This window comes from Hoplias malabaricus, chromosome 1 (genome assembly GCF_029633855.1).
Source record: "Hoplias malabaricus isolate fHopMal1 chromosome 1, fHopMal1.hap1, whole genome shotgun sequence".
Lineage (NCBI taxonomy): Eukaryota > Metazoa > Chordata > Actinopteri > Characiformes > Erythrinidae > Hoplias > Hoplias malabaricus.
Window position 1 is genome coordinate 2,650,288 of NC_089800.1, and position 25,420 is coordinate 2,675,707.

The 25,420-nt window shown below is 45.6% G+C and overlaps 2 protein-coding genes across 2 annotated transcripts; one reads left to right on the forward strand and one right to left on the reverse strand.

Annotated features, from left to right (window-relative positions):
- Positions 1-849: 849 nt before the first annotated feature.
- cep85 (centrosomal protein 85) lies at positions 850-14,940 on the reverse strand. The gene is made up of 15 exons (XM_066643326.1): positions 14,767-14,940; positions 12,437-12,482; positions 12,177-12,302; positions 8,354-8,704; positions 8,019-8,275; positions 7,657-7,781; positions 6,622-6,739; positions 6,100-6,285; positions 4,686-4,838; positions 4,412-4,566; positions 3,627-3,744; positions 3,478-3,528; positions 2,887-2,994; positions 2,376-2,616; positions 850-1,944 (listed from the first exon to the last, which is right to left on the reverse strand). The coding sequence occupies exons 2-15, from the start codon at positions 12,474-12,476 to the stop codon at positions 1,781-1,783; spliced, it is 2,193 nt and encodes a 730-aa protein (XP_066499423.1). The 5' UTR covers positions 12,477-12,482; positions 14,767-14,940; the 3' UTR covers positions 850-1,780.
- A 2,289-nt stretch (positions 14,941-17,229) lies between these two features.
- On the forward strand, positions 17,230-23,842 carry mtdhb (metadherin b). Its single transcript, XM_066646775.1, has 13 exons — positions 17,230-17,689; positions 18,175-18,267; positions 18,857-18,938; positions 19,489-19,839; positions 19,999-20,043; positions 20,551-20,697; positions 21,031-21,090; positions 21,181-21,237; positions 21,371-21,489; positions 21,619-21,729; positions 21,831-21,899; positions 22,021-22,102; positions 22,465-23,842. Exons 1-13 carry the CDS (start codon positions 17,405-17,407, stop codon positions 22,530-22,532), a joined length of 1,569 nt encoding a protein of 522 aa, XP_066502872.1. The 5' UTR covers positions 17,230-17,404; the 3' UTR covers positions 22,533-23,842.
- Positions 23,843-25,420: the final 1,578 nt, after the last annotated feature.

A 25,420-nucleotide genomic window follows, 5' to 3' on the forward strand; every position in this document is an offset into this window, starting at 1 on the left:
GTTTTACCCAATGCGACTGGCGAAGAGAGAGAGCGGAATTGCACCATATACGGCCGGAGTTAGGGGAAAGACTGATAGCTTTAATTGCTTTTTAAAAGTATCATCAATCCTGGTTTAAACTGTCCCTTAAAATTTAATCTGCGCTACAATAAAATGTAACACAACCATCACTTTGTGCAAAATATCACGGACATGAAGTTTTCAAAAAGTTAAATCTAGCAGACATTCAGCAGCAAATATCTAGCTATATTGTGTGCTCTGTTTAAGTAATTTGTATTGATTGGATATGTTTGGAAATATCTTTTCATATAAGCTCTGGAGTTATGATGCTAATTCAGCTAACAAGTCATGGAAGCTAATTTGGATAAAGTAACAAACTGCATGTTGCTAGCTGGTAAGTTGTTCATCTCAGATAGACCTGCTATATGCTAACAGTTTATCCTAAGCTTATATTGTTGCCTACGTTATCCACGTAGCTGAGGGGCAGAAGATGTCTGCAAACATTACCTACATTAAAAGATACTTAGATTTTTCATATAAATAAAAACCAACATATTTTAGTTAGCGTAATATTTACTTCCAAAATCTTATAAATAAGAGGCCTAAATAATATCAGAAGTATGAAGATTTAAAAACAATTTATCGCATTCTGTGTTTTTCTATGTTAAATATTATGGAATGTTTGGACAAAAAATCATAAAAACAGCCTAACAGGCGACACTGTGCATCATGAATAATATTTTATTAAGGTTACTTTAAATAAAACGGCATTTCCGATCTAGCTTGATGCTAATTAACTGCCATATAATGTGCATTAGTGTAACTGAAAAGCAGGTAGTGTTCACTTTCATTCTCAAGTTAATCTGAGATGACAGACAAGAGATGTTACGTATGAAACAAGATGCTGTAAATCACACAAAACGTAAATAAAATAATAAATCTCAGTAATGGTAAAAATATTCTCAGTTGATTGTCAACCACATCTCATTAGTTCCCAAAAATGTGAGAACTTTCATGTTAAACAATAACACAACCCCACTCCAGTTTCAGAAGTCGTTTGACTGGAGAATGTAGAAAAATAGCAATATTACATCCTTTATAGAAAAATAAGCCACTGTAGTGTTGTTAGCGTTAGTGTGTGTTAGCGTTAGCGGTGGGAACAGTAAACCATTCTTAGACGTTTCTGAATCAATTCCCACACGCCATAATCTGACTTTTATTTGCTCTGAATTGCAAACCCAAAATAAAACTAACTGTCTTGTCTCATGTAGAGCATATAGACGTGATGCTGGGGGTGCTACTGGCACTAAAGTGTGCGTCACCGAGAGAGAAGAAACAGCAATGCATGTCCACTGCGCTCAACTTTAAAACGAGTAGCCAAATACTTTTCCAATATATTTTGCTACTCAGCAGTATATATTACTTAATAATTATTTAATAATGCTAATTAGATTCTATCACCTATATTATGATATAAAATCATAACACAGCCTACAGAAGAATCAAGAATTTATTTCTAATTTAAAAAACAAAAACAAAACTAAGGTGTCTAGAGATTCCCGCCCCTTCTCAGCACGGCTAGCCCTTAGAGGAGAAGTGTGAATTTAACCTGTTATGTTCCTGCCGGTTCTGGAGGAAGGCACAGTGCTATGTCAGTTCCTCTGGTTCCAAAAATTCCCAAGGTTCTTGAAGTTACCCATTTCCTCAGGTTCCCAAAGGCCCTCAGATCCTAGAGATTCCAGAAGTTCCCCAAGGTTCCTTCAGTTCCCCAGCATAATGTTCACTGCGTGGTGCAGTTATCCCCCATGTCCTGGGCGTAACGGTCAGAGACCGTGGTCCTCAGTGCCTCCACATCTCTGCGGAGTTGTAGCACCTCCTGGAGTTTCCTCTGGAGAACTGCGGGGCTCAGCCAGTCCTCACTCTGCTCTAAGACCACTGGGGCGGCTATAAAAGACACACGCTGGTAAATTATAACAGTTAATTCTCTTTTTGAGTTTAATACATTTGTTCTAGAGTCATTTTAGGAAACATTACAGCTCTGTAAGTGATAACTAATAAAAATAAAATTACATGTATTTGTTAATTTTAAAACTATTTAACTATTAACCATTTAAAATATTTTTATATTTAGTTTTAAAAATATTATTTTACTCACACACACACCTTACGTTTCCATGACTACACACAGTGTCAAAGTTTACATAGTACAGGTATGACTAGTGCTAATAGAGTTATAAAACACACACACACACACATATATATATATATATATATATATATATATATATATATACATACAAATAATTCATGAACAAGACCTGAGGGTATAAAGCCTCAGAACTGTCCTGACATTTGCTCATGGGGTGTTCACTCACAGCTGATGCCTAGCAACATGGAGAGGTTGGGGTCTTTTCCGTGAGCTGTGTGTGTGACGACGTTGCAGATGGAGTTGAGGTCTCTCAGACACGCCTCCATCTCTCTGTGGAGCTGCTGCGTTAATTTCACTCCACCTTTGGCCTCCCACTGGACACACCCCTCGCCGGACCCTCGGGCTGCCTGTAGCCGCTCCCGCAAACTCACACCCTGCTCCATCAGCTCCTGGTTTTGTACAGACAGCTGAAACACACACAAACAAGTATACACACACACACCCACACACACACACACACACACACACACACACACAGAGAGACAGATGTAAGAGCAAAGCACTAAAATTCAAACCCATTAAAAAACAAAACTCCAGACCCAGTGTAAGGCTAAGCCTAGGATGTTAACTCAGACAGACATAAATTAAAGCAGCTACTATGATTAATAACTGAATGCTACGTCTGTAGTTTACGATGGTTTTAAATGCTCTGGATCTAAAAATGTGCAAAATCTGACCTCCTTCACAGCAGAGTGTAACTGGTGCAGCTCCTTCTCTTTAGCCTCCAAATCATTTCTCAGAGCCTGACTACTGCTCTCCTCCTCACACAGGTGCTGCTGTACATTCTGGACACACACACACACACACAAACACACACACATGCACACACACACACACACACATTCTTTAGTAAACCATTTTCCAGGACTTTTCAGCTGATGCTGAAGTATTCAAATTAAAAAAGGTGACATCTGATTCTGCCACTGGGTTTCACACTAAGCACCAGCATCAGACCATAACAAATGCTTCATAATCAGCCTTTTCTGTTCGTCATCTCAGAAAATAGCGCCTGCTAAACAGATGAACACAACCTCGCAGATATAATACTTTAATCACAGGTGTTTTTAGCTGGAAAATATTTATTTGGCGGAGGAATATTTGGAAAGCGGCTTTCAACGTACGTGTCTTGTTTACGAGTTTGTGCTCGCCTCTGTTTAGCAGCCATTTTGTCTGATGCTGGTGCTTAGTGCGACCAGCTACAACAACAAAGAGCAGAGAACAACACACAGTGCAGTAATCTAACATGTGCATTGGTGAAAAAAGTGTACCCTGATCTGTGAGCCGAGCTGCTCCATCATCCTCAGCTGCTTCTCGATAACCTGAAACAGGAAATCGCACAACGTTCAACGATAACTCATGACTCTCAACCACAGAGGTGCTGTGTTATTTTAGTGCTGCATACATCAATAAAACACACCTTTTTAAGCCTCTGCTGCTCCTCCTTCAGGGCCGTGTTCTCCTCTCGGAGCTTCTCAATGTCCAGAGACGGTAACCGAGCTCCATCCTCCAGCCCCTCTTGCACCCTGGCCTGGAGACTTCATAACAGCACAAAATTTAACTGCCTTTAATTATTTATATGATCCGTAATAACAATTACAGCGGCACGGTGGCGCAGCAGGTAGGTGTCGCAGTCACACAGCTCCAGGGGCCTGGAGGTTGTGGGTTCGATTCCCGCTCCGGGTGACTGTCTGTGAGGAGTGTGGTGTGTTCTCCCTGTGTCTGTGTGGGTTTCCTCCGGGTGACTGTCTGTGAGGAGTGTGGTGTGTTCTCCCTGTGTCTGCGTGGGTTTCCTCCGGGTGACTGTCTGTGAGGAGTGTGGATTGTTCTCCCTGTGTCTGCGTGGGTTTCCTCCGGGTGCTCCGGTTTCCTCCCACAGTCCAAAAACACACGTTAGTAGATGGATTGGCGACTCAAAAGTGTCCGTAGGTCTGAGTGTGTGAGTGAATGTGTGTGTGTTGCCCTGTGAAGGACTGGTGCCCCCTCCAGGGTGTATTCCCGCCTTGCGCCCAATGATTCCAGGTAGGATAAGGGTTACAGATAATGAATGACTGTGATATATAATATTTCAGTGTTTAGTGCATCGTTTTGTCTTCATCTTTCGTTTACTGGAAGTGTTTGTCTTATTTTCCTTTTTTAATATGGGCTTATTAACAGTTTCACATCTCCACACAACGTGTGTGTGTGTGTGTGTGTGTGGAGTACCTGGTGACTGTGTTGAGCAGTTCTCTCTCTCTGAGTCTCTGTTCCTCCAGCTGTTTGTCTTTACTCTGATTAGCTGAGCGTGTCTCCTTCAGCTGGGTCTCCAGCTCCAGTACCGAGGCCTGTACTTCGGCCACCTTCTGCTCCGCGGCTTCCAGCTACACACACACAGTAAATGTTTTTTTTTTCCTTGGTTTACTCTTCTTGGTTTTTATCTTTCTGTCGGTCGTCTGCTGATGCTGAAGCCTATGGTCTGTGTGTGTGTGAGAAACCTCACCTGTTTCCTCTGGCTCTGGTAATCCTCCATGGTGGGCAGATCAGCCAAGTAGCGCTCCAGGGTCTCGATCCGCTGTTGTTTCTCTCTGTTCTGCTCACACTCTTTCTGACACTTCTTCTTCAGGCTGCTGATGTGCTTGTCTCGATTTCGGATCTTTAACAAGAGTTAAAAATGTGTTTAGAAAATGTAGTGAAGCACTTCCTCAGAAAGATTCCATCAACACGTGACTGAACCACTGAATACTGCATTATTACAAACACTGCAGTAATTCATTGTTAAAGGCTAAGCACCACTTAATGGACCTCCATGAATATTCCACATTATTGTAGTGACTGACAGATATAAGTATGAATTAAAATGAAAATAGCAGCTTAATTTGCTTTAAAACTGACAAATTTTATTAAATTGCTGAAAAACCCGAGCTCTCTACGGAAATTCTCGAACGCGACCGTGACGTCACTGGTGGACAACAGCTGAACAACGCCGCGGTAAAACACCGTTATGACTGACTGTTATGACAGTATCTAGCTAAATAACCAACATTATTCATGACAATAGCCTAGCAATAAGCTAAACTCAAATGTAGAGGTACCGTTATTCTTGTAAATGTGATCGAAGTCGAACTCGAATTCATCCGACACTATAAACCTCCGTAATGCAGCTACGTAGCCGAGTATAATCTGAGACACCGAGTTTAGCGAGTCAAGCTAACGTTAACTAACACCAACTAAAACAGGCGAAGTGAGTGTCCTTACCCTGTTTACCTCCATGTTACAGAGGCTCTTGAACACCTTTCGTTGGTGTCCTTACATGCCCATATTGTTGGAAAAGCGCCAGTGAAATGAGCTACAGATAACGGAGTGAGCGGAGGGTCCTTTCCAAAGTGCCCGTTTAAAGTGGACAAATTTAGTCCATTTTCTGGATATTTTGGGATCTTTGGGCCATTTGTTCACAGATGTCCCACTGTACATTGAATGATTGCAGCCAAAAACAACACACCTTTTCGTCATTTTGCATTAAATTAAGTGCAGCTTCTAGAGTGTTGTCCACCATCTACGTCACAGGCAAGACGCCTATTAGAGTTTCCCAACACCGTTTGGAGGGGGGGGGACCAACGGTCTTTTAAACCTTATTCCTTCAATTAGTAAGAAATAACATGTTTTCTGACGATCAATAAACACAAGTTAGGAACTCAAACTCCACTGTATTTATTTGTTTGACACTTTCATAGAGCTGGTGCTTAGCCTTTAAATGTCGCTCCACAAGGGGGTGCTGTACAGCACTTTGCATAAAAGTGGTCTGTTCTTGTTTTATTCATTTGCGATCTATTTATTTGTTAATTCACTAATTTATTTATGGCACCAGGACATAACGAAGTTAACCAAACCCTGTTCACTGCCTTAACACTCCTCACCCTCTCCTCCTGCTTCTTCAGCTCCTCTGTGTGCTTCTCTTTACTCTCTTTCAGGGCTTCGCTCAGTCGGTGGGTTTCTGCTTCCACAGCAGCCAGGCGCCGCTCGGCCTCCAGTTTGTCTTGAGCCAGAGTCTCGCTGCACTCTGCAAACTGAGAACGCAGGAAAGCATTCTCCCGCTGAGCCTCCTGCAGGACACAGATGCTTTTCATTAAAACGTATGTATAGAGGCAGTTTTCTATTGTAAATTCAGGAACCATGACATTAGTCCCTCTTTTCTACAGGGAAAGGCTTTACACGGGATGTTAGAACATTTCTGCAAGAATTTGTATTTACATTTAAGGCATTTTAGAAGATGCAGAGCAACTGACAAGTGCTTTGCTGTTTACTCAGAAAATATAGTTCGCTAGTTTGGAAGTGTTTCACGGTTTATTACGATATCGGAATTATATCGACCAAAATTAAAAAGCATATCGTGATATAAATGTTGGCCATGCCGTCCAGCCCTTATCATGTGCCCTGACCTGCAGTCGTAGAAGACAGACGTCAGAAAGCGGAGCTCCGCGACCCATCAGAGCAGCGTGAATCTGTAACTCGCTCTCTCTGAGACGCTGCTCCAGCTGGAACAGCTGCTGCTTCTGCCTAAACACAAACAACAACAACAATAAACAAGAGAACATCCAGCATAGCTGCACTGGCAATAAGCCCAGACTGATCTGTGGCAGGGGGTGCACGGTGGTGCAGCAGGTAGGTGTCGCAGTCAAACAGCTCCAGGGACCTGGAAGTTGTGGGTTCGAGTCCCGCTCCGGGTGACTGTCTGTGAGGAGTGTGGTGTGTTCTCCCCGTGTCTGCGTGGGTTTCCTCCGGGTGACTGTCTGAGAGGAGTGTGGTGTGTTCTCCCCGTGTCTGCGTGGGTTTCCTCCGGGTGACTGTCTGAGAGGAGTGTGGTGTGTTCTCCCCGTGTCTGCGTGGGTTTCCTCCGGGTGACTGTCTGTGAGGAGTGTGGTGTGTTCTCCCTGTGTCTGCGTGGGTTTCCTCCGGGTGACTGTCTGTGAGGAGTGTGGTGTGTTCTCCCTGTGTCTGCGTGGGTTTTCTCCGGGTGACTGTCTGTGAGGAGTGTGGTGTGTTCTCCCTGTGTCTGCGTGGGTTTCCTCCGGGTGACTGTCTGTGAGGAGTGTGGTGTGTTCTCCCTGTGTCTGCGTGGGTTTCCTCCGGGTGACTGTCTGTGAGGAGTGTGGTGTGTTTTCCCTGTGTCTGCATGGGTTTCCTCCGGGTGCTCCGGTTTCCTCCCACAGTCCAAAAACACACGTTGGTAGGTGGATTGGCGACTCAAAAGTGTCCGTAGGTGCGAGTGTATGTGTGTGTGTGTGTGTGTGTCTGTGTTGCCCTGTGAAGGACTGGCGCCCCCTCCAGGGTGTATTCCTGCCCTGCGCCCAATGATTCCAGGTAGGCTCTGGACCCACCGCGACCCTGAACTGGATAAGGGTTACAGATAATGAATGAGTGAATGAATGAATGATTGGTGGACAGTATTAAGCCGAATCTGATTCGTGAAATACCTCTCAATGATGAGCTCCTTCTCCTTGAGCAGATTCTCATTGGCCTTTACCACAGCCTCCCACTTACTCTCAGTTTGTAGAGTGGACGGATACAGAGAGGGGTACTGACCACCTGCGGTCATTAACTGCAAAAGAGGGCACACAAACAGAGCCACTGTTTATAACTAAAATATAGCAGGGGACTCTCACAGAGTCAGGTGTGTTTAATCATATGTTAATGTTTGATTAACACAAGTCTGACGTTGCATTAATGACTCTGTACTTTCAAACACATAAATGATGTGTTACTTTCTTACGATTTCTACTAATAAACCAAACACAGCTTGCATTATGATCATTACATGGTGGTTGTAACCTCTCACCTTCTCCACCTGAAGCCGGAGATTCTCCAGCCTCTGTTTGTGCTGATGCCAGTCTGAGGGGTCTGTGGCTCCGGGCCCCAAGTGGACATTCCTTTCACAATCAGAGGGGCAGGGACCTCCGGTTCTGGCTTCAGGAAGAACCTTGTATGTCTGTTCTAACGCACCGGGGTATCCTTCAAAACGACACTCAGCAGTGTCTCCCAGGCCGGTCATGTGCAGCTGCATCCGAACATCTGGTGTGTAGCCTCCGAACAGACCTGAACAGGACATTATTTACCTTAATGTTGTATGTCCCTATGTTGTATGTTACTGTGGTCCCTATGGTGTAGCCGTACCTCCCAGAAGACCGGACTGGTTCAGAGTGGGCTCCACAGCTGGGGTCTCGAAGTCCAGTCTGGTTTGATCGCCCGTGGGGAAGAGAGAGTGATCCAGGCCGTTAACGAGGCTCCGGTATCGACTCAAGCAGTCCTGCTTAACCCCGCCTCCTGTCGTGGTGACTCCACCCCCTGCTGAGACTCCACCCTCTGCCTCCAGATTTGGGGAAGAGGCAGATTTGGAGAGGGAGAGAGGGGGCCTGGAGCCGGCTGAGCCACAGTTGGATGTGGAGGGCATGATGTGAGCTGTGGGAATTGGAATCTGACTCCGGATCGGATGGAACGACTGATTACTGGCGGAACTGCACAACTCTGTCAGGGAGAGAGAGAGAGAGAGAGAGAGAGAAAGAGAGAGAGACAGAGATTGAGATTAATTTGCGTCAAGCTTAGGACACAACTGACTAAAGATATTCCAAAGGATAAGAGCCAGAATTAACCAGAATAACCTTACAGTCACTTTAAACTCCACTTAAACTCCCTTTAATCTCACCTCAAACACACCAGCACAAAGAGAGCAACCTGAAACAATAAAACGCTGCATTTCCAGCTAAAGTCCGGTGATCTTTAAGAGGTCCTTCTCTTTCGCTGCATTTCTGTTCTCTGTGTACGGCGTCAAAAGATCCCTGGTCCTACCACACACAGTAACGTCAAGCCCAGACAAGGTGAGGCAGAGGGTTCGCTCCTCTCCCTGAGCTCTATTAGAGCGCTCTCACAGAAAGGTTACGTTATTTATAGAAGAGTTTTATATTACAGAGAGATACGCCGCTCTTCTCTCTGATTTAAATCCTCACTCTCACAGCCTTCGACAAAACAAACTGGGATCAAGCACTGACTGATCTAAAGCAACGTGACGAGGTCTCACTGAAGCCACAGATGGGTGAAAGAAACTGGTTTAGACAACATTATTAGTTTACTCTCTGGTCACGCAAAAAAAGTCCAAATCAGCAGTTATTTTAAGAAATATATCTGTAATTCGTGTACTCAGACACATTCATTCATTATCTGTAACCCTAATCCAGTTCAGGGTCACGGTGGGTCCAGAGCCTACCTGCAATCATTGGGCGCAAGGCGGGAATACACCCTGGAGGGGGCGCCAGTCCTTCACAGGGAGAACACACACTCACACACACATTCAGTCACACACTCACACCTACGGACACTTTGGAGTCGCCAATCGACCTACCAACGTGTGTTTTTGGACTGTGGGAGGAAACCGGAGCACTCGGAGGAAACCCACGCAGACACAGGGAGAACACACCACACTCCTCACAGACAGTCACCCGGAGGAAACCCACGCAGACACAGGGAGAACACACCACACTCCCCCGGAGGAAACCCACACAGACACAGGGAGAACACACCACACTTCTCACAGCCAGTCACCCGGAGGAAACCCACACAGACACAGGGAGAACACACCAAATCCTCACAGACAGTCACCCGGCGGAAACCCACACAGACACAGGGAGAACACACCACACTCCTCACAGACAGTCACCCGGAGGAAACCCACACAGACACAGGGAGAACACACCACACTCCTCACAGACAGTCACCCGGAGGAAACCCACGCAGACACAGAGAGAACACACCACACTTCTCACAGACAGTCACCCGGAGGAAACCCACACAGACACAGGGAGAACACACCACACTCCTCACAGACAGTCACCCGGAGCGGGAATTGAACCCACAACCTCCAGGCCCCTGGAGCTGTGTGACTGCGATACTACCTGCTGCGCCACAGTGCCGCCCAAAAAATACATCACATGGCTTCTGAAGACACACCCACAATATGACTAGGCACTCTAGGCCATAGAGCGACCTCTACTCAGACACAGCCTGTTCTTATTCAGGAAAACACTTAGATACAGCAGGATTAAAACATGCCCAAAAGCTCAGTCTTAGGCCAGCAATCCTTTCTGCTGTCAGACAGAAGCTCATTTTCCCTGAGGCAACGTTCTTCACGTCTCCCTCATTTTCAGACTGAGCTCTGGACAAGTTTCAACAGTCTCCCGTCCTTCACAACACCTGATAACTCGCATGACAACAGAGTTAGACTCTCCTGACTTTAACAGATCCTCTCACACACACACATACCTGGACAGGAGCTTCTGTAACAACCCCGCTGTGGAGGAGTGGAACTGCACTGATAAAGCCAACAAAACTCAATAAATAAACCCAAGCTTGACGCTCAGGAATGTTTGAAAGCTCCGGTCGCTTGGCTTCAATGATTTTATGAAAAAGCCACACAACTAGGGCTCGGTTATTTTAACAGTTAGAACACCACTAAAGGGGATTCAAAACAGAGTGAGAGTACTTGTGCAAGGTGTTTAACACTAAAACAGCCTTCCTCTGTAACTAGATTAAAACTGTAACTTACCCTGGATAAGAGACTGTGCCCAATACTATACATGTACAATACTATACAAATAAATATGAATTTATTCATTATCTGTAGCCCTTATCCAGTTCAGGGTCGCGGTGGGTCCAGAGTCTACCTGGAATCATTGGGCGCAAGACGGGAATACACACTGGAGGGGGCGCCAGTCCTTTACAGGGCAACACACACACACACACACACACACACACACACGGACACTTTTGAGTCGCCAATCCACCTACCAACGTGTGTTTTTGGACTGTGGGAGGAAACAGGAGCACCCGGAGGAAACCCACACAGACACAGGGAGAACACACCACACTCCTCACAGACAGTCACCCGGAGGAAACCCACGCAGACACAGGGAGAACACACCACACTCCTCACAGACAGTCACCCGGAGGAAACCCACGCAGACACAGGGAGAACACACCACACTCCTCACAGACAGTCACCCGGAGGAAACCCACGCAGACACAGGGAGAACACAACACACTCCTCACAGACAGTCACCCGGAGGAAACCCACGCAGACACAGGGAGAACACACCACACTCCTCACAGACAGTCACCCGGAGGAAACCCACGCAGACACAGGGAGAACACACCACACTCCTCACAGACAGTCACCCGAACTTCTGCTAATGCAGTGCCACCGGACAGAAGAACACTAACTATCCAGATCTTTTGTCGGTCAACAAATGTCCATGCTGGATAACACTGGGCTTGCGTAAAGCATTCCTTAATCTGTAAAACATTACATTAACCATTTAAACCCATTTCTGTAACAATGAGACTGTAAACATAGGGCAGGGGTTGTGTGGTACACACTAATGCCACAGAACGTTAATCTCTTTTCTGGAGTTGCAGTGCAGGGTGGAGGAAGAGTTTCACTTTTTCCATTCAGTCTCCCGTCGGAGCGAGGATGTCCAGCACACTACTAACTCAGCTGCTGGGAATTCTGGGAGTGGAACATAATACACACACTTCCAGTTCTCAGAGGAGAGCCACGCTGACCTCATCCCTAAAAACTAAAAATAAACCAGCAGCAACAGACATGGTTTTACTTTCCCCTCCACATCCACAGTCTTCCCAACTCTCTCAGAGCTCAGACCTGACCACAGCGGGATAAACCCTGCACTGCGCAACCTCACATTTCAACGAGTTCTGAAAACACGCTGAACCGAACGTTAACCTCAAGAACTGACTCTTTGTTTACGGAGTGATGTGGTGTAGTCGGGTAGTAACTGAACAATCAGTGCCATTTTAAAGCAATCATTTCCTTCACCTGTTTGTGGTTTTAATATAGTGGCTGATCACCTAAAATCCAGATATACCTTCTGTGTCTGGACGGTCTGATTTTAAAAGCCATACAGTATGAATAATGTCATTTATGTTTCACCCTCTGCGCTGTCTGGCGCTGTGGTGCCGAGCCCTGTGTCGTCAGTTCTGTTCGCTCTCCAGCCGAATCGACTCTGAAACTTCTCTGAAATGGCCGGCGTCTGAAACTCCATGTCTGAACATTCAGCTACAACACAAACAAACAAACAAACAAAAAACATCATCACTAACACCACAGAGTGCAAGAGATCATTATTTTCAAATTTGTAAACAAACAAGTCAACGATGAGACAGAAACAAACTTCACTGAATGATTCATACCTTTAGTCTTGGAGCTCTGAAATCTCGGCGACGTCATCATTCTCAGCTGTGGAAGAATGAGAGAAAACTCATATACACAGATGTAACCTGAACAGGAGACCCACGCAGACACAGGGAGAACACGTTACTCTCCTCACAGACAGTCACCCGGAGGAAACCCACGCAGACACAGGGAGAACACACCACACTCCTCACAGACAGTCACCCGGAGGAAACCCACTCAGACACAGGGAGAACACACCACACTCCTCACAGACAGTCACCCGGAGGACACCCACGCAGACACAGGGAGAACACACCACACTCCTCACAGACAGTCACCCGGAGGACACCCACGCAGACACAGAGAGAACACACCACACTCCTCACAGACAGTCACCCGGAGGAAACCCACGCAGACACAGGGAGAACACACCACACTCCTCACAGACAGTCACCCGGAGGACACCCACGCAGACACAGAGAGAACACACCACACTCCTCACAGACAGTCACCCGGAGGAAACCCACTCAGACACAGGGAGAACACACCACACTCCTCACAGACAGTCACCCGGAGGAAACCCACTCAGACACAGGGAGAACACACCACTCTCCTCACAGACAGTCACCCGGAGGAAACCCACTCAGACACAGGGAAAACACACCACACTCCTCACAGACAGTCACCCGGAGGAAACCCACTCAGACACAGGGAGAACACACCACACTCCTCACAGACAGTCACCCGGAGGAAACCCACGCAGACACAGGGAGAACACACCACACTCCTCACAGACAGTCACCCGGAGGAAACCCACGCAGACACAGAGAGAACACACCACACTCCTCACAGACAGTCACCTGGAGGAAACCCACTCAGACACAGGGAGAACACGCCACACTCCTCACAGACAGTCACCCGGAAGAAACCCACGCAGACACAGAGAGAACACACCACACTCCTCACAGACAGTCACCCGGAGGAAACCCACGCAGACACAGGGAGAACACACCACACTCCTCACAGACAGTCACCCGGAGGACACCCACGCAGACACAGGGAGAACACACCACACTCCTCACAGACAGTCACCCGGAGGACACCCACGCAGACACAGAGAGAACACACCACACTCCTCACAGACAGTCACCCGGAGGAAACCCACTCAGACACAGGGAGAACACACCACACTCCTCACAGACAGTCACCCGGAGGACACCCACGCAGACACAGAGAGAACACACCACACTCCTCACAGACAGTCACCCGGAGGAAACCCACTCAGACACAGGGAGAACACACCACACTCCTCACAGACAGTCACCCGGAGGAAACCCACTCAGACACAGGGAGAACACACCACTCTCCTCACAGACAGTCACCCGGAGGAAACCCACGCAGACACAGAGAGAACACACCACACTCCTCACAGACAGTCACCCGGAGGAAACCCACGCAGACACAGAGAGAACACGCCACACTCCTCACAGACAGTCACCCGGAGGACACCCACGCAGACACAGGGAGAACACACCACACTCCTCACAGACAGTCACCCGGAGGAAACCCACGCAGACACAGAGAGAACACACCACACTCCTCACAGACAGTCACCTGGAGGAAACCCACTCAGACACAGGGAGAACACGCCACACTCCTCACAGACAGTCACCCGGAAGAAACCCACGCAGACACAGAGAGAACACACCACACTCCTCACAGACAGTCACCCGGAGGAAACCCACGCAGACACAGGGAGAACACACCACACTCCTCACAGACAGTCACCCGGAGGACACCCACGCAGACACAGGGAGAACACACCACACTCCTCACAGACAGTCACCCGGAGGAAACCCACACAGACACAGAGAGAACACGTTACTCTCCTCACAGACAGTGACTAAAGAAGTGGAACCCATTCAAGGCTCAAGACTGCAGCTGTGTGGCAGAGACACAGTGCTTCCCCTCAATATGAAATCCCTGTATCCTAAATTCATCACTGGGCTTTTTGAATGTGGCTCCTCTGAGTGTAAACACACTGGGCAACGCTGTGTGTCGATGGGTTATCGTTAAGCATCGTTATATAAGTGTGGTATACATATTTTTGCGATATCGCACAACACCGACATGAGTTTTGTAACGTTAAGAAACTCTTTAGAGACAGGAGTCCTCTGGAAGGTCATTAGTTTTGCCTTTACTCAGGACATTACCTTCTGATTATCGTCAAACGTGAGGTACTGAAAACATCGCGATATAAAAGGAAAATAAAAGATATCGCTCAGTTCTAAACATAACCACAGTTAATATTTTGCATTTAGACAAGGAAACAGAGTCCAGAACTCACCTGAACACCGCCGAGCAAAAGTGTCCGCGGTGTCTGTGTGTTTTTGAGGCGGTTAAAGATGTGTTTAACGGCTGATAAAACGGTTAAAATCAGTTTTGTTTTGTCTCCGAAGCGTGCCACTGTTGTTTGGCTCCTAACGGCCGTGCGCTTCTTCGCGGGTTGGTGTTGTGTTGCCGCTGCGGCGCCGCCTCGAGGACAAACAGCAAACAGCAGCAGCGCGTCACAGTCCCACTGTCCAATCACGATTCAATTAATTAATCTTTTATTAAGAATGAATAGATATTTTATATTCATGGTAAAATATGTGTTAAAAAATTCTGACAGATATTTTTTATAAAATGTATTATTACTATTATTATTATTATGTCTTCCATCATGACAGATAACTTTTACAACACAGCTAGAAATGAATCATAGGGCGCAAGACGGGAATACACCAGTCCTTCACAGGGCAACACACACACAAACATTCACTCACACCTACGGACACTTTTGAGTCGCCAATCCACGACAGACACAGACACAGGGAGAACACACCACACTCCTCACAGACAGTCACCCGGAGGAAACCCACGCAGACACAGGGAGAACACACCACACTCCTCACAGACAGTCACCCGGAGGAAACCCACGCAGACACAGAGAGAACACGCCACACTCCTCACAGACAGTCACCCGGAGGAAACCCACGCAGACACAGAGAGAACACACCACACTCCTCACAGACAGTCACCCGGAGGAAACCCACGCAGACACAGAGAGAACACACCACACTCCTCACAGACAGTCACCCGGAGGAAACCCACGCAGACACAGAGAGAACACGCCACACTCCTCACAGACAGTCACCCGGAGGAAACCCACGCAGACACAGAGAGAACACGCCACACTCCTCACAGACAGTCACCCGGAGGAAACCCACGCAGACACAGAGAGAACACGCCACACTCCTCACAGACAGTCACCCGGAGGACACCCACGCAGACACAGAGAGAACACGCCACACTCCTCACAGACAGTCACCCGGAGGAAACCCACGCAGACACCGGGAGAACACGCCACACTCCTCACAGACAGTCACCCGGAGGAAACACACGCAGACACCGGGAGAACACACCACAGCTAGAAATTTATTAAAACTTGTACTGAAAACAGATTTTCTAAAAATCTGGGAAAGACTTAATAATGTGTGGAAAAAAGATAATTAAATATTTAATTATTATGTTGTTACTACACATTATTAAGCTATCAATCTTTAAATGAAATACTCTGATAACACAAATGAAAAGACTGCTTTTCTGTATAAGACAGGGAGGAGAGACACGAACGGAGCGAAAAAGTTTCCAATAAAAAGTGTGTGGACGAAGATTTGAGGGCGAACCCGGGCGAACATCACTGTAGGTGTTTTTTTTATTTTGAAGGGACATCCCTATGGAATCAAATTTGTGCCAAAAATAATCCGTTTTGCAGCATTTTTAGCACAAACCTCTCGCATGGGCGGGTTTTCTCAGGGGTGGCTTCCCATTGGCTAATGGGTTTTTGAGTGAGAACTCAGTGCACTGACTTTGTAGGTATTTCAGCGTTTAAAAACAGTAATTCACAGAGAGTGTTCGTGTTTATGTAAAATCCCCACTGTCCACTGCTGAGTTGCAACGTGGAGTACGCATGCGCAGTCCAAAATACCTTGGACACTGAGTTGCTTTAAAAACTCATTAGCCAATGGGAAGGCACCCCTAAGAAAACCCGCCCACGCGAGAGGTTTGTGCCAAAACTGCTCGCAAAACGGAGAGAGCACGCGCAAAAGTCATGGAGCACAAACGTCAGAACTGGATATTTGTTTGCAAGTTATACGTTTTATGTTTGAGATTATTATATATATATTTTTTGTGCGATCCCAGTAAACAAGGGACGTCCCTGGACGTTCAAAATAGTTCTAAAAGTAGTCTGTCCGTCAGTGACATATTTTAAACGTCAACGGACGTCCAAAATCCATCTTAATAAGTTAGTTAAGTGGTGACCAATCGATAACGTCAGTGGACGTCCAAAACGCGTTTTATACAAGTAAATTATTTCGGGACCAATTAATAACGTCAATGGACGTCCAAAATACGTCTAATAGTCGTCTTTTCAATGTCTGTGTTTGGACGTCTTTTCAACTTTCATTTTCAACCTTAAGAGAACGTTGATTAGACGGCAGTCATTACGTTATTTCAACGTTGAATCAACGGCTAAATGTTTACTGGGATTCTTTTTGGCACAAACCTGATTCCATACGTCTCCAGAATGTCTTTGTAAATGTATGCAAATGTAAGTACTTTAAAGCTTTAAAAGGAAAAAAACAAATAAGTTACTGCAAAAAAATATCATATTCAAGTGCTTTCTCTGCAACTCGTGAAACCTATTATTTATTCAGAAAATATAGAGAAACGTGTTTTTTTTATTTCTCCAGACCCGCACACTGCTGTAGTTCCGAGTGTGGCCGGATGTGGCGCTGCGGAGGAGCGAACAGAGACAAAACGGCGGAGCTCCGTTCACTGCAGCGAGGTTTTGACTCATCTTCAATTAAAAATGTCAGAATTGTGTGGCTTTAGCGCCATGTTCTGAGGCCGCGGTACGTGTAGTCGCCCCTGGGTGGACGATGGCGCTGAGTTTGGCGGACAGAGCAGAGCAGGCGGTGCACTTTGTGGCCGAAATGCTGGGCGTTGAGGCCGCGTCGCCGCTGGCTCTGTGGCCGGGCGGAGTGCTCCTCCTCTCGGCGGCGCTGGGCCTCATCTTTGCGCTGCTGCTGCTGCTGCTGGGGCTGGGGCTCCACAGGCCCCGAACACCGCGGGGAGAGCCGACACAACACAGCGTGCCGGAGCCGGGCAAAGCGGCCAGGGCCGAGGAACCGAAGAGGAAGAGCAGAAAGAGAACGGGAGAGAAGGTGATAACGGCTCTGGGTTTGATTTTTTTAACCAGTTACTCGCTGCACACGCCACGAGAACAACACCCGACTGTAGCAATCATTCACTGAAACTAGAAACGCAGCTAAAACCATGAGCTACATTTGAGGCTTGTTCAGTGACTGCTCTTTAACATCGGATTAACGTCTAAAACAGTCAGGAAAATCAGAAACAACGGATTAAAACTGAGATCATTCCCTAAAAAGGGATTCTTCTTTCACTAAAAGTGAGAGTCACTGACAAAGCCTTGGGTGAATTTGTGAATGAGGCTGTGATGTTCATTAAAATGAATGTATTTCTGTTCCACTGTGATGTTCACTTCATTAAAAGTGAGATCAATGTTGTGTTCTGTCTCTAAAATGTCTGGATTTAATTCGTTTGTCGTCTGTAGAATTGCTTAGAAATTCTTTACAGACCATTCACTGGAATTGCTAACAGTGTTGTGTGTGTGTGTGTGTGTGTGTAGAAGCCTCAGAGGAACGGTCTGGCGGTGGAACCCCAGGACGAGAAAGACGTAAAGGTGGAGAGTCCGGATCAAGCCGAGCCTAAAGCCGATAAGGTGAGGATCAGAGCGTCCCCTGAGTGTTTACAGAGAAGAGCTGGGCCCTTACACACTCTCCTTATAGAAAGAGGGTGATTTGAGTGTGGCAGCTGCCTGTGTTGGGTTACCAGATACATCCGCAGATTCAGCAGTTTTAGGTACGTCTCTTACGGGCGGTGTACACTAGACCCACCTCACCGACGACCAGAGGGGGATCACACGAGTGATATCCACTGAGCGCAGGTGAGAAACAGTGGACAGATCATTAGGATCATGTGCAGATAACAAAAAGAGAATCAGGGTGTGGCTTATGAGACTAGGTTTACTCTCTGAAGTGCGCTGTACTTCAGGATCAATAACATATCTATCAATCGATTGATCGACTGGATGAGAGTTCTGGAGCTGTACACCCCACTGTTGCTGTTGCACTGGTTTTATATATTGCTTTAGAAGCTGTACGAGAAACAGAGCACTGCAGGTTTAATCCGAGGATGAAATCCCTTAGAAGGGGAGTGAAGTTTGAGAAAAATTATAAAAACATAGCTTGTGTTTGTAGCTATTTCTTTAAATAAATATATATATGTTTTCTCTTTCTAACTGTTTCTAGGCGAAGAAGAACAAGAAGAAGCCAAAGCCTCCAGCAAAAGAAGCAAAGTCCTCACCTTCGGAGCGTAAAGATCCTGAGGAAGGTACGGTTACCTTCAGTGACGGTCATTTCTAACGTAAACCCAGTAAACAAGGAACGTCCCTGGACGTTCAAAATAGTTCTAAAAGTAGTCTGTCCGTCAAGGACATATTTCAAACGTCAACGGACGTCCAAAATCCATCTTAATAAGTTAGTTAAGAGGTGACCAACCGATAACGTCAGTGGACGTCCAAAATGCGTTTTATACAAGTAACTTATTTCGGGACCAATTAATAACGTCAATGGACGTCCAAAACGCGTCTAATAGTCGTCTTTTCAATGTCTGTGTTTGGACGTCTTTTCAACTTTCATTTTCAACCTTAAGAGAACGTTGATTAGACGGCAGTCATTACGTTATTTCAACGTTGAATCAACGGCTAAATGTTTACTGGGATGATTGTATATAGGCAACGTTTCATAATAAAAGTCTCTGATAAAAAAAAAACAGGCACCTCATGCTGTGCTTTTCATTATAAACACAGTGTTATTATATGTGTTATTATGCTTTAATAAACGTGGGTTAGTGTTATTGAATAGATGTTATTTGTCATCAGCTGGTGCCTGGGAGACGAAAGTGAGCAACCGTGAGAAGCGTCAGCAACGCAGGAAAGATAAAGACACCAGGGAGGATTCGGGAAGCCCTGGAGGAGTGGAGCCCAACCCCAGTGTTTCCAGCGCTGAACAGCCCATAATAACCCCAGAGGAACCCCAAGTCACAGCCCCGATACCTCCCACCAACACCAAAACCACCTCCACCAGCTCCCCCAGAAAAACAGCCTCCGCTAAAAACACCAGCACCTCCACATCCACCTCCCCCAGAGCTACAACAAGCACCACCAAAAACACCACCAGAGACGCCAGCGCCAGCCCCCCAGCCTCTACTGCCCCGGGGAGCCACAGGAAAGGTTAGGGTTATTGCTTTATATTTAAAAATAAAAGGTGTAAGTTGGTGGTAAATGAACGAATGGTGTGGTAAATTGTTCTGAATCACCAGGTCGTTTAGAAATCAGGGATGTGAATGTAATTATCCAGAGGTTTGATTCCATAACCTTCTTCGTCTACAGAATCGTCTTCTGCAGTTGAAGTTGTCCACGCTGTCCTCCCACAAGGTAAACACACAGCTACAAACATACTACTGTCCTTTAAAGGTGGCATATTCTCCCTCGTCTCCACAGTGGAACACAGCTCTGGTTCTTAATGAGCCCCCCACGAGCCCCACAGCAGTGTTCTCCCCCTGTGTAAACAGCCCCTGTTCAGAACGCCCTGTTCCTTTAAATGATAATGAGCCGCTCGCTGTTCACCCCGACCCCGAGCGCACAGCAGTGAGGAGCGAGGAGCAGAAGCTCTGGTTTTTAGCTGTTTTTGCTCAGTTCTCTTTCTTCTCCGTTTTTACTCAGTGCTCTTATTTCTCCGCAATCGTGAGTTTAGTTGCGTTTAACCTCGTTTTTGCCCTCTCACATAAACACATGTGATTGGACAGACTCAGATGAGGGGGCGGGGCCATTCTAAAGTTTCTGCACTTGACGTCAGAAGCGACGCAGAATCAGAACGACCAACAAATGTCCATCAAAAGCAAAGCATGCCGATGAAGTGGTGTGTGTGTGTGTGTGTTACAGAGTCTCCAGGATGGGAGGAGGTTCTGAGTGTGAATGGATCAAGCTGGAGAGAGTTAAACCTTCCTGCTCCGGTCCAGTCGGTCACCTGCAACAGTCTGAGCTCCGAACACCAGGACACACCCTCTGCCTGGCCTCATGACATGGAAGGTAACACACACCGAGCTGCGGATTTGTCGTGTCTTTGTTTATCAGCTCATTCTGAAAGCGTTATCTCCCAAATTCAGTGGATTTAATGTAAACAAACTGGTGGATAGTGTGTGTTTTAGTGTGAAGTTGCCCAGCATTTTATCTCCCTCCTCTCCGCCACCAGCGACCCCCCCCCGTCCGAACATCTCAATGAGCTTTAACTCTGTCAGCGCCCTGCGCCTCCCTCCCCACCACCGTTCACTCTCTTCACTTCCATGAGCGGTTTTTAGTGGACGATGTGTGATTACGTTCTCCACTGCGTTCTCTCTGAATGGAGTTATTTGTTCTGTTCAGGCTCCTGGACGTTTGTGGATGGTTCCCATATTCCAGTGTCCTTCTCCGGACTTCCTGGAGGTGAGAGGAACAGGAGTTTATTTTTTATTTACAGCCTTTGAGAGTATCTCTCGGAGATACCCATCTCTGTCTCTGTCTGTCTCTCTGTAGCTCTCCCGGTTGAGGCTCCGCTTGTTGCTGAAGTGGATGATGAGTGGTCAGCCGTCAGTGAGTTAATAATCTGTTTTATTTCCCGTCTATACACACATTCCACTCTTCTGTGAGTTAAAGGACACACGTCACACACGTTCGGCTGTGTACCTGTTCATTGAGTATTGGTGTGTGTGTTTGCGTGTTTCAGACAGCGGCTGTGCTGACCTTTCCTCTGATTGGAGCGCCCCACATGAGGAGTGGGGGAATTACGAGGCTCGTCCAGTAGAGGGCGCTGTGACCACAGGAGCTCCACACACAGAGGTGCAGGTCAGTCACTCAGGAAACTGGTTTAGAGAAAGGTGTGTTAGACTCATGTACTGCGTGTGTTTGTGTGTGTGTGTGTGTGTGTGTGTGTGTGTAAATACTCCATCGACAACGTACGATCCTTTCCCACAGGAATCTGACGCAGATAAAGACAAAGACGAAGCAGCTGCTCCTGGAAGCGGAAAAGCCAAGAAGAAGAAAAAGAAGAAGAAGAAAGTGGAGGAAGGGGGAGGCGCTGCTCAGGTGAGGGTTTTACCTCCACATCCTACAGTGACGGAACTGTTCCTGATGGAAAGGTTTCAGAGAGAAAGGCACTGCTGACTCGGCTGTGTTTTGATTGGCAGGTGGAGGGAGAAGTGGGCGTGGCTAAAGACCAGAACACTGCAGGGAAAATTTCGCCTCACACACCGAACGTACGCTTCTTTATCTCCTTTAGTTTTGTTGAAAAGCGTTGAGGAGAGTGAGACAGTGCTGTGATTCTGTTTTGTGTGTGTGTGTGTGTGTGTGTGTGTGTGTGTGTGTGTGTGTGTGTAGGAGCAGGAAACAGCAGCTTCTTCAACCCCTCTTCGAGTCGCAGTGAAACCGCCTGAAACTACAGCAGCTCCAGCTGCACACAGTAAATAATCATCATCATTGTCTCTCTCACACACACACACACACGAAGGTTTCACAAGCCTTCACCCACTCTACATGTCCAAAAGTATGTAGATACCCCTTGTAATCAGTGAATTCTCCTAGTTTAAGCTACTGACAGTGTTTATAGTCTTAGTTGAAACATATGGAGTGCTCTGGAGCAGCTGAAGAGCTATAGAGACCTTACTGATGTGGCTAAATGCCATAAAATCCTAACTGCAATGTTCAAGCATCATTTTTTTACTGCAGTGAAGAGAAACAGACCACAGACTCACAACTAGGATCAGAGAACAAAGCCGAGCTTCAGCGATTATAATGTTATTGTGTTCTGTGTTTTTCCTCTAGAAAAGGCAGAGGAAAGCTGGGAATCTCCCAAACAGGTGAAGAAGAAGAAAGCTAGACGAGAAACATGAGTGTGTCTGGAGAGAGATGGATGTTTGTGCAAATTTTTGGTTGTACGAAATTTCATAGTAATTGACTGACTGTGTTTTTATACTCTGCCATTGCCAGTATTGATTAGGGTTCAACGCCGACCGGGTGCATTGGACGATGCTCTAAAGTATCAAACCTAATTACTGACTGGACGCTTACAGAAGATTGTTTCTTTTGTCTCGATACTCGCGTCCGTTTATTTATGATCACGTAGTGAATCTGAGATTTTTATAGTGATGTTTTTTCTGAGCGAAACTGGAAAAGTCTACAGCAGAAAACCTCCCGACTAAAAGCAATCACAACTGGTACTTTCACAAGTCTTAAAGTCCACCTCCAGTCACTGATTGACCTCTGAAATTCCCTTTCTCTGTTCAGAGTTACAGCTGGAAAAAAGTTATTTCCAATAAAAATATCCCCTAATGTCTTAAAACCGTATCAGCTGTAACTCTACACCTTCATATGCCTTCGTACGGTACGCACAAATCTATAAATATGCAATTAGTCCCCGCCTCTGTTTTCAACCGCCGCTCTAAGTCTGAGGTAAAAATTACCACGACGACGAGGCTAATAACAAGATGATAATACATGCTAACAGAGCTAGGCTAACTAGGCTTAGACTGGAGGGCGGCTTTAATGGATTTTTAACCCCACTCTCAAACATAATAATAATAATAATAAAGCCATATGTGGACATTTATTTTTATTTTATTTTTTAAATGAATTAATTTAGCCTGTTTAGCTGTAGATTTCCCCAATTTGGACCTGATTTTCTATTCTTCCTGTAGTTTTTAAACTCATATTTTTGCATGTGTAGGCATTTTATTTTTAATTCAGCTCAGGAGCTGCTGAGGTGACAAAAGTAAAAAAAAAAATAAACCCCCACTCGTTAAAGGAATACCCTTATTTTTAGTAGCAGATGGGCTTCTATGAAACTAAATTCACTGACAGTTTAATCAAAAGGCTCAGGTTTTTGGTTACATCGGTTCATAGTTTGGAAGTTAGTGATTTAAGTGTCCAGCCCGTTTCCCTTCAGCCTCGGCTCGACGACTTCCGTTGTTGCGGGTGCTGAGTGAATGTGTTTTTCTGTGCTTTAAAACGTTCAGGGAAATGTGTTGAATTTCTTTTCTGTGATAATTGAACATACACCGCAGACACAGCAGGTGAAGACTAGGTTAATGGAGTATTGCCTTAAACCCCTTTGCGTGTTGAAACCGACAGTTGGAAACATCTGTCTGAAGCATGCGTCTTTCTCCTTCTGTGGGTTCTCAGTCGTCTCAATAAAGTCGCATTATAAACCTACTTTCTCTCAACGTGTGCTTTTTTTACTCTCAGTCCAGTCAAAGAGAAGAGAAACCTCATGAAATTCGCTCAAACGGCACCACAAGGGACGCCATTTTACACAAACATTCATGGACTGTTCCATAAGGGGGTGCTATTGTGCTTTACGTGACACTCCCAAGTTCTTGTTCCGACAAAACCTACTTAATTCTACACAATAACTTTGCCTAATGTTTGAGCTTTTATTATATTACAGCAATTTAACACTTACGTTGTTAATACATTAAGATTTTAAAGGATTCAATTTATTAGGCAACTGAATATACCTGGAATTGTCCAGTACCTAGATAATCTGCCTAGCAACCAGTAGCTGATTGGAGGGCGGTCCATTATGACATCATCACATTCCTTTATTTTGATTGTACATCCAGTGATGGGATCCGTTCCAGAAGTTAATTTTCCCCAACGTATAAACCTCAAACTCGTTTCCTTCTGCTCTTTGTTTGGGTTCTGCTTTATCAATTTATTACTTGTGTGATACTTTAACCACAAAATGTTTGAACAAAAGAGAACAAAAGATCATGAACATGTTTATTTTATTAATTTTCAATATAAGGCCACTATGTACTGTGCTCAGAATTCATTCTTTCTTTAAAAAAAAAAAAACAAAAAAAAAAACAAACCACTGCGCAATTCAAATCCACAGATTTCTTTGCCTTGTAAGGCACATATCTCCAGGTTACTCTCCCAGTGCAGCACACAGAGCAAATAATTATACATTTCTGTAAAACTGAGATGTGACAATGTGATATTTATACAATTTTGCTGTAAAAAGCAACACCAGAAAAGTAAAAGTAAGGGTTTCATTTGTTCACAGCCCAGTCCTAACACTACACAGAGCTCTATCACAGCTACTGTACGCTATTGTCTCTTTATGGCTTTGATCTTCTGTAATACAAATGAACATTTCATTGAGAGTCTTTCCTAAAGTAAGCTTTCACAATAGAAACAGAGAGAGTAGGGGGTATTTTGCAAAGCAGGATTTCTCAAGTCAAATGTGTTCAGTAGGAAAAAAAAGGGCTGAGGCCATCCTATCGGGCAGTCTTCAAATCTGGGTTTCAGTTATCTAGTTAACTATGTGAAATCCTGGGGACTGTTCCACAAAGCAGGATTTCACCGTTAGCTGAAGGTTAAGCGTAAAAGTCAACGGAAATGTGCCTTCCTTCTGAAGTGTCTTTACTTTGATTAAAACTATAGTTCCCTGTGTCCAAAGCTGGTCTCTTTAGCGCTACGAGGCTAATGCTAGTGTAATGGCAGCTTTAGTCCATTTTTATAACATAGAAAGGTAACACTGATGCAGAATCAGAAACGGTATAAATTAAGTATATCAGAGATTACTGAACAACTCCACAAAGTCTGAGGCAATAATGTAGGCTAATTTATGCTAATAAACTTGCATCAACTAAATAGATAAGTTGTAATCTTGGTTTCAAACAGAACCGAGTATCTTTGACATGTACAGCCTCAGAAGTTTACACTTACAAGGAGCTACAAGGCTAATGTTGCTAAACAGCAAAGCTACCCTCTATTC